The sequence below is a fragment of the Talpa europaea genome, assembly GCF_964194135.1.
Source record: "Talpa europaea genome assembly, chromosome: 15".
NCBI lineage: Eukaryota > Metazoa > Chordata > Mammalia > Eulipotyphla > Talpidae > Talpa > Talpa europaea.
Genome location: NC_140083.1, coordinates 11,368,116 through 11,384,728, shown reverse-complemented (window position 1 = coordinate 11,384,728; position 16,613 = coordinate 11,368,116). Strand labels below are relative to the sequence as shown.

The window sequence follows — 16,613 nt, the reverse complement described above, 5'->3', positions numbered from 1 at the left end:
GTTTCTTCCTCAATTATACCTACCTGAAAAATAGCGAGCAAACAGTAATTTCAATGTTTTGGAGAAACTTTTAATACTAGATTTTACTGTTTATGCATTTACCAGTCTGTGACAGATTCCTGGGAAGGGAGGTATGGCTGATTTACTCCTGGTGCCTTCAGTGTTGAATGAATGAAATGAAACCCAACATTGACAGGTGCTGTGTGTTGTTCTCTTTCCCCACTACTCTCTTCCTCCCCTCCTGGTTAAAAGCTTTTTATCTTGAGAGGGTGTGAGAATATGCATATTCCCTTTAAAAACCAAATGTGCCCCTCCTTTTTCATTTGTGTGGCTGTTGAGCTGAGCCCGGGTGAATTTTCCATGATGGCTTAGTTGCATTTGCTTTCTTGTTCCTATCATTTGCTTTATGAGATCTTTATATGACTTTGTTCACCTTTTAGAGTTAAGGTCTACTATCCAGAGACTGTAGCTACTCACCCTCCACTCAGCTTATTGGATGTTTGGCGGTATGACCAAAAGGATGTATTGGTGTGCCTTTATGTAACTATTAGTATTCGACCTCAAGTTACAACATTCCTGCTTAATGATTGAAGCATTCACAAGTGTAGAATATCCCATTTTTTAAATGATTAGAGGACATGACTAGACCAGAGAATTTAACTTTGTAACCTCTTCTCCCCCATAATGGGGTAGGCTGGAGGGGACTTGACTTTTGAGGGCCAGTGAAAGTCATTAATCCAGTGTACATTTGCATAATGAACGAGTCCCAGACCACCTGTTACGTGAGCTGTGCAGAGCTCACCTTATTTGTAATAAAAGTTCTGCATTTCATGATCCTTGGCTTGATGGGCAGCTGATAAACCAGATTGAGTTCTCAAAAAAGAAGAGAAAAAGATCACCTTTTAATTCTATAAAAAGAAGAGGGGTGGGTGGGAATTGTATGGGGAATATAACCAAAATGAAAAATGCATACACTGTGCAAAAATGAAAAAAGATGTAAGAATGATGTAACATAAAATAAAATATTGATAAAAAAATAAAATAAAAATAAATCTAATATCAGTATCTAAAGAATTTCTGGAAGGGGATGAGATCTCCATTATTTTAGTTAAATAAAAAGATATTTTTACTTCTCTTAAAAAAACAATTATATAAAAAGAACGAAAAACGTAGGTCGACCTCAGGGCAGTGTGTAACAGCGGGGGAATCTTTAGCCCCCCTAAAAATTGGTCCTGGCTACCCACGTGTTTCTCTGACAGCCAGCGCTGAGGAAACGCCCGAACGCGCGTCCCCGGGACCCATTATTGCGCGCGCGCGGCGCCGGGGCTGGCTCGGGAACTAGCGGCGGCCGCTGGGGGCGGGGCCAGACGGGGGGCGGGGCCTCCCGCGGTGAGCCGCGGGGGGGGGGGGGCCGGGGCGGGACGCCCCGCGCGCGCTAGTGCGCATGCGCGCGGCGCCGCGTTCTAACGGACGTCGTCTCTGTCCGCCGTTGGGGGAGACGTTGCGTGGCCGCGCGCCGGTTACCTCAGCTCCTCCGATGGCCGACGGGTCTGACGAGAAGGAGTCCCTGAGGGGAGGCGTCGAGAGAAGAGAGGAGCTGGTCGTGACCTCGCGGGGCAGCGCGTCCTCCGTGAAGCTGGCCGAGGAGGAGGAGGAGGAGCCCATGAAGGTGGAGGTGGCCGTGGGGGACGACGGCTGCTCCGAGGACCTCAGCGCCGAGGAGGTGGAGCTGGACCCCGCCCTCCTCGGCCCCGCGGACAACGAGGAGAAATGCCGGACGATCCGCAAGCAGTACCGGCAGCTCATCTACAGCGTCCAGCAGCACCGCGACGACATCGTCAACACGGCGAGCGACACCCTGACGGAAGCCCTCGAGGAGGCCAACGCCCTGTTCGACGGTGTGAGCCGCACGCGGGAGGCCGCCCTCGACGCCCAGTTCCTGGTGTTGGCCTCCGATCTGGGGAAGGAGAAGGCCAAGCAGCTCAACTGCGACGTGAGCTTCTTCAACCAGGTCGCCTTCTGTGACTTCCTGTTCCTCTTCGTGGGCCTCAACTGGATGGAAGATGGCGAGCCCGGGGACCTGGGCGGCTACGACGAGCACGTGGCGCGCTCCTTCTGGGCGGCGCTGCAGCGGGAGGCCGCCTCCTGCACGCTGCAGGCCGAGCCGTTCCGCTTCCTCTTCGGCTCGTTCAAGACGGAGCGGGCGGCCCCCAGGCCCCGACTGGAGCCCCAGAGGCGGGTTCGCAAGATGGAGGAACGGGGGGACATGCCGACGAAGCTCAGGAAGCTGGACCTGAGCAGCAACCAAGAAGCCACCGAGAAGGAAGTGGAGCGAATCCTGGGGTTGTTGCAGATGTACTTTCAGAAGTACCCGGACACGCCCGTGTCGTATTTTGAGTTTGTGATTGATCCCAAGTCTTTCTCGCGTACTGTGGAGAACATCTTTTACGTGTCGTTCATCATCAGGGATGGCTTTGCGAGGATACGGCTGGACCAGGACAGGCTGCCCATCCTGGAGCCCACCAGCACCAGCCAGATGGGCGAAGGGAATGACCTCGGCTACCTGGGCAGGAAGCAAGGGGTTATATCTTTGAGTTTGCAGGACTGGAAGAATATTGTGGCCACTTTTGAAATTTCGGAGGCCATGATCACAAACTCCTACTGAAGATGTTGCTCGTCGTGTAGGATGTGTTCTGTGGTTTTTCTAAAGGAACGCCAGGCGAAGAGTAAAATCCCCGCAGCAGCATCGGTTGTCTCTCTTGTCAAGTGAAAAAGTAGTGTCAGCGACTTCAGGAATTGTGCCAGTGTATTTCTTGCTGCTTTATAAAGTTGTCATGGTCTTCTGATATTAAAAAAAATTCACCAGTGTTAATTGGGAAATTTTTTGTCTGCCCTTGAAGACCATGTAAATAAAAATCAGTTCTGAATTTAAGTTAAAAGGTATTTGATAATGCTCAAAACACATGGTCTGTTGCATTGTTTCCTATCCCAGGGAACCAAGGGGATTCCATCTAGGACTCCTAAACATGTTGGGGGAGAATGGGTTAAAAAAAAAAAGTCAGGCTATCCTTAGGGTAGTGAATATGCAGTGTTGTTACCAAAAAAACCCTGTTGCAGTGCGAACTCCGTAAGATGGTTGAGTGGATAGCCATATTCTGAGCAACCCCTCTGGACTCAACAAAAGCAGGTAGAGTATCTCCACCGCAGTAGGTGAGGCAGCAGCTAAGTGCTGCAAGGTGAGTAGGAAGTGGCCATTGGTAGGAAGTGGCCATAGGCATTCTTGGCCGGGCAGCATGAGGCCACACACCTGAACTTATGAAAAGTTCACTGCGCCAAAGAACATTTACTGGGAAACTGTCACATTTGAATGTTAAACCTGGCAAGAGTTGAAGTACCTTGTATTTAGCTGTGGAAGATATTTTTTTCAGGTAATTTCAAACAACATTATCTGTTTACTACCTGTATTTACTTGGTTGCTTTCTTCCAGGGCTTCTGGTTTTCCTTGGTAGGTTTTGCTAGTACAGTGTGTCCTTCAGGATCAGTGATGCTCATTATGTAACAGCCTCAGGTATTGTCAGATTAATCTTGCATTTCTTAGCAAGGCTTTTTTTATAAGTGCTGGAAACGGTAACCTTTTAAAATGAAACATGATTTATCCAAATATTCTTCACTATAAAGCCATGCACCTTTTTTTTTTTTTTCCTTTGTTGCTTGTGATTGTTTTAAGTATAAAGTACAACTTTATTTGGAGGTTACTTTTGAAAATTTGGATCATTAAAATGATCTTTGAAGGTGCAGTGAGCATGCTTGTAAGCTGCCTTTCTTAATCCCCCTAGGGACTCAATCCTTGGTTGTGGTGGGATCTTGCTGGTGAGCATGATTTGACAGATGGCTCTGTTCTACATGGGAACAACAACAAACTCTCCTCCTAAATCTAGTGTGGTACAGGGAAGGGAACCCAAATACTAAATGACATCAAGATTGAGAGGAAACATCTAACATACTTGTGGGGAAAGTTCTTTACCAGGTTTTTCACAAAAATAGGAATTTCTCATGAAATTTGACCAATTACTGTCTAGTCACTCCTTTCCCTTATGTGAAAAAATGCTCACCCTTACCGACATGTCTGTGCTTTGACTTAGCAGTCATAGAAATGTCATTTGATCTTGCTGATATGCTCTACCAAGTCCATTGGGTGTTCTAGAGATTGGCTTTTTGAGGACACCCTTTTAAAAAAATAATTACCCAGCAGGTTTTTTTTTTTTTAAGATTTAATTTATTTATGCATACAAGAACTGGGGTGTAGGCCAGAGGTGGGGGTGTGTGTGAAAGGATTTACCAGAGACAGTGTGGGGAGCAGAACAGGAGGACCTACTGTTGTGAAATCCACTGCTGAGGGAAGCAGCGGGCAAGCAGGAGTGGTCTGCTGCGCCATGTAGGTTAGCTTCCTGGCTGGGGATGGAAATCATGCCATAGTGGCTGGTGTCATTTTTTTTTTTTTTTTTAGATTTATTTATACATACAAGAACTGGGGTACAGGCCAGAGTTTTTTTTTGGGGGGGGGGTGAGAGGACTCACCAGAGACAGAGCGGGAAACAGAACAGACAGATCGACCGAAATTCACTCTTGAAGGGAGCAGCGGGCGAGTCAGGAGAGGTCTGCTGTGCCATGTGAGTCACCTCCCTGGCCGGGGATCAAACTTGTGCTGTAGTGGCTGTGGTGAGTTTCACAGGTTGTGTCTTAACCCCTTGCGCCATCAGGGAGGCCCCTGGTGATGTCTTGATACCTCTGAGACTTTAACCTCCGCCCCACTAGGGAGACTGAAGAGATACTCTTAATAACAAAACCCACCAAATTGCTCTAGCATATGCCAAGTGTCCTTAGTTGGGAGCATTTAAAACAGTGGTAACTAAAAGCATTAATGGGGAATGTGGACGTTGGAGGGGAGGTGTTTTGGTTGTCGCTGTTAAGTCAAGGCAAGCACTTGTTTCTATTTTTGCTGGTGGTCATGACACCTGGGTCACCTCATCACTTTGAAAGTAAAGCAGCTGCTGACCTGGAAGAAAACAGCTGACCATAATAGATATGTTGGTTTGAGGGACTAGGTATGAACCAAACTGCAGATCTGTTTCCCACTAATGTTAGGATGACTGAAATTGCACAAGTTCAGTGAAATCAGCTGAACTTTAGGAGACCTACAGAAATTTATTAAAACTAGAATCTTTTTATATAATAGAACCACTTTATGATCAAAAGATCCGGGTTTAGATCTGACTCACATTTTAGTCCAAGATACTTGGGTAAATTACTGACCCTCTGGTTTTTGAGTTGCTAGGTGGCAGTAGTACCTCTTAAATTTACTATAAGGATAAACTTTGAAGACATATGGGACAAGTTCTTTGAGAAATGAATTTCCGAGTATGGTATGGTAAGAAAAAGCAGAAGATCTTGAATCATTCAGACCTGGACTGAATTCTAGACTCATGGGCAAGTCTGTTAACACTCTAAGGAGCTTTACGTTGTCCCTTGTGAGGTGGGAATGATAACTGCCTGGAAGACTATTATGAGGATTAAATACAGTGATAACATGAAAAAATCTAGAACAGACTGTGGGCACTTACTGTGGGCAGACTCCTGTTAGTGCCCTAATCTCTAGATTTGGATCAGAAAGTCCATGCTGTCACCTTCCATGGTGACATCTGTGTCAGGGTTCATTCACTTTACATAAAATGACTAACTCATATGCTTGCTTTTGCTCTGGGGAATCCACTGGAGTTGGCACTCAGCAACCGTTTTTAGTGCCCACTGCTTTAGGCACTTGAGAGGCCCTGCTCCAGGCACTTGGGAAGAAAAGTGATCACGAATTGCTCATCTCTCATGGAATTTATCTATGAGTGGGCATATTATCCTTCAGTTCAGGAGGCTGGAAGTCTGAAGTTGGTTTCTCTGGGCAAAATCAAAGGGTCAGCGGGACTGGCTCTTGCTGAGTATGAGGGGAGGATCTATTTTCTTGCCTTAGCTTTGGTAGGCCACCTGCGTTCTTTGATTCACAGTTCCCTCCTCCATTTTCAAGTAAAAGATATTGTCTCTTACTGCAGTGTCTCTCTTGCGCTTCCCTCTTGTAAGGATGCTTGTGAGCACATCGGACCCTTTGGGATAGCTTTGGAAAGTCTTCCCACCCCTAATCCTTAAACTACATCTCCCTTTTATGTAAGATGATGAATTTGCACTTTCTAGGGATTTGGATTTCCACATTGATAGTGACGGCTTTGAAGAACAACTGGTTGGATAGCGGTTGAGGTGGTACTGTCAGGGCTATAAGAAAATGTTCCTGGGAGAGGTGGCTTGAATGGAATCTGTTTGCCTGAACACTACTTTATATGGCTTTAGATGGTTTAGGTGCTCAGTTGTTAAGATGTAGATAATCATGGACAGTCAGCTTCCTTGATTCTCTCTGCTTCCTTGAGCAGGTAGGTGACTCTCTGATTTGCACCCGCCTTTGATATTACTGTTTGGTGTCTTTCGCCTAGCAACATCTATCATCAATGACTCAGTTTCCCTAGGAGTTGGCAAATTATTTTCTGCAGAAATCCACATAGTAAATATTTTAAGCACGTGGGCCGTATGGCCTTGGTTCAAACTTATCAACTGTGCTGTTGTTTCAGAAACAACAATGTTGAGACAAATGAGCATGACTATAACTCTCTGGATACTGAAACTTGAATTTCATATAATTTTTAAATATCAAGTATTGCTCTTGATATTTCGCCCCCCCCAACCCCCCTATTTAAAAAAATCTAAGTATCCTTAGCTTAGGGATGGTATAAAAAAAAAAAAAAAACCAACCAAAAGCCAGATCCACTGGACATATTCCCTAGGCTATAGCGCCAACTTATGTCATAGGCTTTTTTTTTTTCCTCATGGATGAGAAAAGTGAAGCCCAGGTTCTCAGTGTACATACATAACAGAGTTGGAACTAGCCTGCCATCCATGTCTTACTCACAAAATATTTTTGAGCACATGCATGGAAAGTTAGCATTGGGGATGCAAACGTGAAAGGCAAGGTCCTGGTCACTGCAGAGTTGCTGGGATTGTGTGATGGTACCAGTAGGGTCTCAGAGTGTTCAGCTCACTCTCTGGTCACTGAAGATTTGCAGCTAAAGAAGGACATGAAGGGGCTTCAGGGTGGAACAGCTTGTGCTGTGTTCCTGCAAAATGTGTTAGTGGGAACTGTAGGAAAGAAAAGGAGAAGGTTGTTGGGGAACTCTGGAAAGACTTCGTAGAAAAGAAGACGTTATGTTCAGGTCCTAGAATGTTGATTAAAAAAAAGTCCCCTAACCCTTAAAGGAATGCTTTAGAAAGGGTGATGTGTTTGTGTACATAAAGATATCATAAGTCCAGTCTGCCTCTCCTCAGTAATAAAATATACTTTAAATTTTCAGGCTTAACATTATTTAAAATACTTAATTTAAAATTTTAGTAAAAAAATTTTACTTTCTAAATATTAATAGGTTTACTGCACATTAATAACTCAAGTACTAAGTCGTGTTGTAAAGGGTGTCCTGAGAGGATAGTTCGGCACCCCTGTTCTTTGTCCACGACGACAATCAGCAGCACTTGTTTATAGCAGTTGTAATTGGAGGAGACTGGGGGGGCTATTTTCTCCTGCTTCTCCTTTCCCCAGCTGTGCTTTTCTTCCTTACGCTGGGGGAGCTGTCTTCTGCTGTTCATCTTACTTATATTCCAGGTGAAAAACTGCTTACCTGGAGCTTAATGGCAGCCATTTCAGCTTTAAATTGGATTGACATTTAAAAACACATTTAGTTTGGGGCTAGCTGAATGCTTCAGTTGCTTGTTTCCTGCTGATTTTACCTTCCAGAGTTAAAAGTGTTCAGGCTCACTTTCTTTTGTAGTATCTGTGCACTCATTGATCTAATTGGACTTGACGCTTGAATCACAACCACCCAGGTGTGGTGGAGAATCCCAGCACAGAGCAGATTATAAACCGTAGTGGAGGGAGTATGCGGCCTTTCATCATGACAGTGCATTTTCTTACGTAATAGTTGATGTTGGGGTTGCTGGTTACAAGAACGATGGTTTTCATTTAGACAGTGAAAGTGTTCTGGTGTAGTCTGTGCAGCTAAAATGAGGCTGAGATTAAAAATGGCTGTGTTATTTATCCAGCTGCTTTTCTTCTTTCAAACCAGCAAGTCAGCCTTTGAGACCCACTGAACAATAGAATTTTATATATGAAGCTTATGTTGCTGCTTTGAATATATGAATGGCCATTATTATTACCAAACTGTCTTTCCACCCCACAGTGCCTTGTGTCGAAGGAGGAGGAGCCTCTGCCATAATGCCAGTTGATGAATACTGGCTGTGTTTACCTGCAACTCACCTTAGACCGTTCGTGCAGACGGTCGGGGTGGCCTGTCCCCACTGTTGCTGTTTCGTGCAGGCCTGTCCTCACTGTTGCTGGTTTCCAGTTGTTTCCCCTTCTGTCCCTGAGCCATCCTGTGTGCCTGCTGTGCTCCCTCCACCTCCCACCGCACCCCCTTCTGCATCCCAGGCATCCCATTCTACTGACCTTAAGCTCTGCCTGTTACCCCTGACATCTGACTGTAGGCAGGTGAAAAATGTGCAGTCTGGGACGGTAAGTTTGGGGGCTTTTTTGATGGTTAAGGTTAAGATTTGATTTTTATTGTACGTGTTAACAACTTTTCCAGTTATCACCCCATGTTAGACCAGAGTTTTGGTAACTGTAACACCAGAACAGTGTTCCAAGCAATAGGAAATGTCACTGATGTGTCTAAAAACTAGTGGAATGAAATGTTTTTTTTTTTTTAATTAAACTGTCAACACTTTCATTATAAAGCTTTTGTTCTGCCAAGCGCTAACTATAGGAGGCTTCATGCACAGGTATAGGAAAGAAATTGCTTTATTGACTTGTGCTTATATAAAATGCCTTGTTCAAGCATCAGCCTTTACATTTAATGTTTACAGCTATTCAACTATGCATTTAAATTACTTAGTCTGAGACCTCAGCGGGTTTGATATTCCATCTTAGAGTAAGATGTCAAGATGATGGCTGAATCGATAGCCATATTAAAAATATATGGCGTAGATGTTTTGGAAACCTAATTTAGAATCTAGTTTAAAAATTCTCAGAGGAACCGGGTTGATGATCAAACTGAGTTTAGGCCTAAGCTGGTTTTGTCGAGTCATCAGGGTCTTATGTAGAAGAACTATAGGGACCCTTGTGTGCTGCTGGCTGTGTGGTGAGGCATGCCTCATTTACGTACTTGTGATAGAAATCAAACATTTTTTCCTTTGGACATTCCTTTTGCTTTTCTTTAAAGAAAGCTTTCCTCACAAAACCTTCCAGACAGCTGCTTTTAAGGTAAATTATTTTCCCTTCCCTCTTTTTCAGGCTTTTCAGGAGGGCATACTTCAAAAGCTAGTGAACATGAACGGCTCTGAGGATCTCCCCGAGTCCTATGACTATGACCTCATCATCATTGGAGGGGGCTCTGGAGGACTGGCGGCTGCTAAGGTAAGACTCCTTGTGTTGTGTTCCCTGGGCTATGGGTGGAACAGTCACCCCCTCACCAGGCTCTCCGGGGAGTTTGTGCCTCTTGTGACATTGACACATTGACCAGGACAGGTCATGAAGGTCACTCTTTTTTCTGGGTTGAACTTTATGTTCTCTAGATAAAAACATACTGGACCCCATATTTTATGGCACAATTTCCTTCTAAGTTTGGTTGATTTTTTTTTTAAGAGCTGATAAGTGTGTCGTATATAAAAATGGTGTGAAATTAAATAGATTTCTTATCCTCTATACTAATAATATTTGATTTTTTCCCACTTTGATGATTTTCCCTCTTCATACCCCTCTTCCCTAGTAGAAAGATGGAGGGTAGTTGGATTTCTTAAACTTAATTATGAAAAACAACTTGCTTCCTGTGCAGCTGTGTGAGCTATGACAGTAACCAATGACTCTGACCTGGCCTGGGAGCGAGGGGAAAAAGGATGTACAAATAAGGGAGGCTAAGGTGAAACTCCTGGCCCTGTGAGGTACATTTTCCATGTGTGAGGAGGCCTTGCACCTGTCATTTCCCCAACAGGTTCTTTTAAAAGATGAGGTGGTTAGACTCCCTTAAGGTGCCTCTGAGGTGAATCAGTGAAGTTAGCTTCAAACGAAATGAGGAGTAGGATGCTGACAGACATCAAGCAGTACTTTGCTGTGATTCAGGGGTAACCCTGGATATATTTTACTCTGTACATTGATGGCATTTTGAAGGACATGTGGAGACTCAGCCCTCTCAAATAGCTTGGGATCTAATTGTTAATACACAGAGTTTATTCTCAGAGAAAGACAGGGGGACTGTAACACGGGGTTCCCCCTGTTGTTGTCATCACTCTCATAAAATACATTTGGAAATCTCACAGATGCTACCATTTTCCCATTGGTTCTTAGCATGAAAATTTTTAGGAGATCTGACAGTTCTATTTATTTTTAAAAAGTTTTATTTATGCATACAAGAGCTGGGGTACAGGCCAGAGATACGGGAGGGTCAGAGGATTCACCAGAGACAGAGTGGGGAGCAGAACAGGCAGATCGACTGAAATACACTGCTGAGGGGAGCAGTGGGCAAGACAGGAGAGGTCTGCTTCGCCATGTGGATTGCTCCCTGGAGGGCTGGGAATCGAACTCGTGCTGCAGAGGCTTCAGATTGCTTCATAGTGCAGTGCTTAACCCTGTGCACCACCAGGAAGGTCCCAATCTGACAATTTTAGAAGAAAGTCTGCAGTAGTCTACCTAGACACTGAAGCAGCTTAAAAGTACTTAAAAATATCTTATAGGATGTAAGTTGAATCAAGGATTGCAGGCAGCAGTAAACCTGCTTTGTTACTTCTTACCACTGGCTTGGAAATGGCACTTAGCTCGTGGAAAACATGGTATCGTTTTCCATGATTCAGTTTGGAATCATGTGGGAGGATTCTGGGGTTTCCAGCCGTGGACTCTAACATTTTCACAGCTGTAATTTGCATATTCTTTAAGGCTACCCTTAAAACTATGGGTTTTGCATAATTTTTATCTTACCGTTACAGTCATCATCTTGGTATATGAAGTTCCCAGGATTAATAACTGGTTATGTTTTGGGTATCAGAGCTTTAATTAAAGCAGCTTGAACTTTCATCAGCTTGTTTCCAGTTTACTGTATTTAACCTTTCTAACTCATTTTAATAATTTCATTTTCTAGGAAGCAGCCAAATATGACAAGAAGGTAATGGTCCTGGATTTTGTCACTCCAACCCCTCGTGGAACCAGATGGGGTAAGTATTTACAAGATATAGAAGTGAAGTTTTAGGAGCAGAGTTTGCCTTGACTTGGACTGAAATGGTTCTTTTCTTTTTTTTTAAAGATTTATTTTATTTATTTATACAAGCACTGGGTACAGTCAGAAGCACGGGAGGGTGAGAGAATTCACCAGAGCCACAGCGGGGAACAGAACAGGCAGACCAATGAAATAGACTGCTGAGGGGAGCAGTGGGCAACAGGAGAGGTCTGCGCACCATGTGGGACCCTCGCTGGCAACCAGGGATCGAACCGGTGCTGCAGAGGCTGCGGGCAGCCTCGCAGCCCAGCACTCAACCGATGCGCCACCAGGGGAGGCCCTGAAATGGTTCTTAAAACCAATTAAAAAATCTAAAAAAACCCCTAAAAACCCCAAACAAACCAAAAACATGCACCTCTTTTGCATGAACTAAAGTTAACATGGATTCCAGTAAATGTTGAACATTTAGTTTCTTTGGCACAGAATCAAGGTGGTATAAAACCTATTCATAGCCGTTAGAATGACTTAAAGCTAAATATCTGAAACTTTATATACTTAGGGGCTTAATAATTGAGTTTAAACTTTTAATCTGTAGGTTTCTGTTTTGAATTTTCCTCCCACACAACAAGAACTAGAATCAGATCTTAAGGGGTAATCCTCCTTTCTTCTGATTGTTAGTGACTTAGGTGTTCATTATTTGTTATATAGCAAATATTTATTGAACACATCATGGATTAGGGCCATGGGGACAGAGCAGTGAACATGGTAGGTGTGCAGTTCCTGCCCTTATGGAACTTAGTGGGAAGACAAAAGAGAAGTATGAACTTTACACAGTGCTACTGAAAAAATGATATGTATGGACTAGAATGGAATAGGTAAAAGAGTTTTAATTTTGAGATGATTATCAAGGAAGTTCTCTGAAAAGGTGGCCTTTACATGAAGCCGAAAGAATAAGTTGAACTAACTGTGCCAGAAGCTGAGGATAAACCTTCTAGGCAACTATTCACCATCTTACCCACAGAATAGCACATGCAAAGGTCCTGAGGTAGCTAAGAATCCTTTGTGGTGATTGTGGTGTGGGTGGTGTGACATAGTTATTTTGGTCAAGATTGGGCAAGAAGGCAGCTCTGAAACTGTACAGATCTTTGTAAGCCAAATGAGGAATCTGAACCTAATTGAAGTATAGTGGGAAGTTTTGAGGAAAGAGTAAAGTGATACGTACATTTTATGAAGATGATTCAGCTGCTGGAATTAGAAGGAGGCAAAAAGCAGCCAGTCCAGTGAGAGAGTGTCACAATTTCTAATTCATCTATCAACAAATACTCATGAGGTGTCAGTTTTGTGTCAGGCACTGTTCCGGTGCCCTGGACTGTGGAGTGACAGGCCCTCTGGTAGCACCCCTCTCAGAGGGCTTGTGTTTCTTGAGCTGTGACATTCACTGTAAAGATACTGTTTGTTATACTATTTTGTCCACCTCCCACCAGCCTACATTTTGTTCTAATGGAAACAAGCTATTGCCAGGGTCTTTATGATCAGGAATGCTAAATACTTTTTGGTTTTTTTCCCCCCATGAATCCTGTGAGAGTCAAGGAAGGCTGTAAACTGCCTTTTTAAAATAATGGCCACTTGCCACACCAGATTTTGTATGTGGTCCCAGACCCCATGCTGTCCAGCTAGTTATGTTCCTAGACTCGTGATTGGACAGTGCTGTGCACAGAGTAAAATTCCAGTTGCTGGCATCTTTACCAGCAAGCTGTCAGTTCTGAGCCTTGGGGGTATGGAAATCTGCTCATCTGTTTTGTCTTAGGATGCTGTTCATGGCGTTTGGTGTACGAGACTCTGAATTTAGAAATGTCACTGAAATTTAGGAATACGTTTCCTATTGGCTTTTTTTTTTTTAATAGAGGCATGTTTTATTTATTTATTTTATTTGTTTGTTTTGTTTTTGTTTTATACATGCACTGGATACAGTCAGAAGCGCGGGAGGGTGAGAGAATTCACCAGAGCCAGAGCAGGGAGCAGAGCAGGCAGAAGGACCAAAGTACACTGCTGAGGGTTAGCAGCGGGCGGCAGGAGAGGTCTGCGCACCATGTGGGACCCTCCTCTGGTGGCCGGGGAGCTGCCGGGGATCGAATGGGCGCCGCAGAGGCCGCGGGCAGCTTTGCAACCCAGCGCTCAACCGCTGCGCCACAGGGAGGCCCCTTATTGGCTTTTTTAAGCATGCCCGTTTTGTTTCATAGGATGATAATAAACTGCTCTCCCGATGCTGTTGCAGGTCTTGGAGGAACCTGTGTCAATGTGGGCTGCATACCTAAAAAACTGATGCACCAGGCAGCTTTGCTAGGACAAGCTCTGCAGGACTCTCGGAACTACGGCTGGAATGTTGAGGAGACAGGTATGGGGAGGAGCTACTCTCTGCTTGTGCTTTTGGGGGGAAGGGTGAGCTGTGCTCTCGCAGTGTGCCATCCATTTTTATGAGGCTAGCAAATAACGTAGAAGTTTTCATTGTTCACATTTTTGGTGGATAATATCACTGCTGTCTTCCTCTGCTCTAGTGCTCTTGGCAGTGTCGCTCTATAGTAGAAAACCAGAATTCATTCAAATAAATCCTATCATTGGATTTCAAAATTTCTTTGAGGTTTTCTAATGGAGTGCAAATTATATTTGCTTTTCTTTGAAGCTATTATGTTTTTCTCTCCAAAGAAGTCTGTCTCATGAACTGGTATTTGGGAGAAGGGTTATTTGTTGAGGGGAAGGGAGTGGTTAGTGTTTGGATTAAAAATATTTAGAGTATACCCTTGAAAAGTTGAGGTGGGATTTGCTGACTTTAGAAAATAGCCTGCATCGTCTGGCAGAAGAATAAAATGAGGTATGAGGTACAGCTTCACGGGTAGTTAATGCCATATGTCCCTCTGCTCTTGAAGAGGGACACTCCAACCCCTATCTGATTTTAGCGCTGAGCTCTCTGTGGGTGTAGGACAGTTGTGGGAAATTCTTTTTTTTTTAAAGATTTATTTATTTATGCATACAAGAGCTGAGGTACAGGCCAGTGATGCAGGGGGTGAGAGAATTCACCAGAGACAGAGAGGCGAACAGAACAGGCAGACTAAGTGAAATACACTGCTGAGGGGAACAGCGGGCGAGACAGGGGAGGTCTGCTGCGCCATGTGGGTTGCTCCCTGGCCGGCTGGTGCTGCAGAGGCTTCGGATTGCTTCATAGTGCAGTGCTTAACCCTCTGCACCACCAGGGAGGCCCCGAGGGAAATTCTTGGAGCCAGTAGCTAGGGTAAATTATTTTATGACTTTGCTGAATTGTAATGAATAATTTATTAAGTATTTAAAAAAGACATAAACCCATGCTTTGAGATAAATTGCTCCCACCCAAACTGGTCATGCTCTGTTGCTTTTCCTTCCCCATTAAAAATCAACAGTACTTTTGTTCTAAGTCTGGAAATCTTAGACATGAGTTGCCTTGAAACATTTCTCTGAGTGCCCACCTACTAAATCTGCCATCAGTGTATGTTTCCCCTCCTGGAAGCCTGCTGTGAATATATCCAGTGAACAGCAGGGTCATCCTTCAGTTAATATTACACTTCTTAGTAGCCATTTTAGAAATCCTAGGAAATTATTTAATGCTATTGTTGTGTCTGCTGTTTACGTTTGCATCTGTGCTGGGAAAATACACAGACAAATAATTCTGTCTTCATTGATGTACTGATACCATTGATTTACAAACCAAGTGTCCTGGAGGCCCCAAAGAGGGATTGATGAATGTAATTTAAGAGGTGACTGGAGATGATTTCTCAGGTATTGTGCCCTTGACAGTCAAAGGAGGGGATGTCACTACATTCAGGCCATGTGAAGAGCAGGGACAGGGAACCTATTTGAAGCACAGCAATCACCCTCGTGTGGCTGGACCTGGCATGGGTGAGGAGCCCATATGAGGATGGGCTTGAGGACTGTGGCTGGACACCTGGGTGGTTCTGGGAGAGATGGATAGTAGGAGGAAAGGAGGGTACACTTAGCAAAATGCCCAATTTTCCTGAGGCCAAGTTGGATGAGATGCACATGGATACTTCCTTTCATGATTCTTGGGGTAGCAGCAGGAGGAAAGTGGGGAGAGAAGGTAAGGACCTGGCTCCCGCAGAGGGGCAGCTCTGTCTTTCCCATCACCCATCACAGCCTCCCGCCACACTTCTCTGGATTCATCGACACCCTAAGGGTGAGCATGGGTGGTTAAAGTCAGGTCATCTCATGCAACCTTATTCTCTAGTCCATCCTAGCCTGGCACATATTTGACCCTGTGGACTCTGGGGGAGATGCTGCTGTGCCCATTTGGTGAAGCAGTTAGCCCAGGTTGTATCCAAGGGATGGGTGGAACTAGGATTCAGACTGAGGTCTTTCTGACCACAGTACCCATAGCCTTGACCGGAATTCTTGGTCAGACCTTGTCTCCAGGAACCTAAGGTGAAGGTCCTTCCTTTACACCAGGGTTCCTGGCCTGTTGAAGTGCAGGTTAGCATAGTGGAAAGACCTGGGCACAAACTCTGGCTTTGTTATGTGCTGCCTGTATGATGAGGATTAAATACTTGCCACTCACAAATAATAGTTTCTGTCCCTTCCTGCTGGACGCTTTCATGTCTCTTATCAGAGTCTCATTGCCTGAGCTATGAAAACCAGAGGTTTCTGGGCGGTGTCTGCCATGCCTGCCAGGGTCTGCCACTGAGGGAGCAGTAATTACTTCCCTGTTTTTTTTTTTTGTTTGTTTGTTTGTTTTGTTTTAAAGGTTTGTTTATTTATATATACAAAAGCTGAGGTGTAGGTCAGAGGTGGGGCCTTCCTGGTGGCTCAAGGGGTTAAGCACCACACTATGAAGCTATTGGCAGCCACTGCCTCATGAGTTCGTTCCTTGGCCAGGGAGCTGACCCACATGGTGCAGCAGACCTCTCCTGTCTCACCTACTGCTCCCTTCAGCAGTGTATTTCAGTCAGTCTGCCTGTTCTGCTCCCCACTCTGTCTCTGGTGAATCCTCTCACAACTCTCCTTCCTTCCCTACCCCCCACCTCTGACCTACACCCCAGCTCTTGTATGCATAAATAACTAGAGAACTGGGATTCCGGGCAGGTCACTACCAATAGTAGGGATTTGAATTTATAAGACAGAAACTCAGTACTCTGAGGGGAATGCAAGGTCAGGATCACAGGGGCAGCCAGAGTGCCTTAATGCTGAGTCCCACACTCGAGTCCCATTCCTCTGGGCATGTGCCACTAG

General features: G+C 44.6%; 2 protein-coding genes across 4 annotated transcripts in view; both read left to right on the top strand.

The window, feature by feature from the left end:
- The window catches only part of TXNRD1 (thioredoxin reductase 1), a gene marked incomplete at both ends in the record, with an annotated part of 74,286 nt that overhangs the window by 36,315 nt on the left and 21,358 nt on the right, over window positions 1-16,613 (top strand). The window contains 4 exons of one of the 3 annotated variants that reach the window (XM_084255699.1): window positions 8,357-8,653; window positions 9,431-9,553; window positions 11,268-11,340; window positions 13,618-13,737. In XM_084255699.1, coding sequence (XP_084111825.1) covers window positions 8,357-8,653; window positions 9,431-9,553; window positions 11,268-11,340; window positions 13,618-13,737 — 613 coding nt within the window. Of the gene's footprint in view, window positions 1-8,356; window positions 8,654-9,430; window positions 9,554-11,267; window positions 11,341-13,617; window positions 13,738-16,613 lie in introns of those variants that run through there. The other 2 variants (XM_084255701.1, XM_084255700.1) reach the window with 2 other exon arrangements.
- EID3 (EP300 interacting inhibitor of differentiation 3) lies at window positions 1,445-2,665 on the top strand (the record flags this gene model as incomplete). The annotated part of the gene is made up of 1 exon (XM_084256315.1): window positions 1,445-2,665. The coding sequence occupies one exon, from the start codon at window positions 1,445-1,447 to the stop codon at window positions 2,663-2,665; it is 1,221 nt and encodes a 406-aa protein (XP_084112441.1).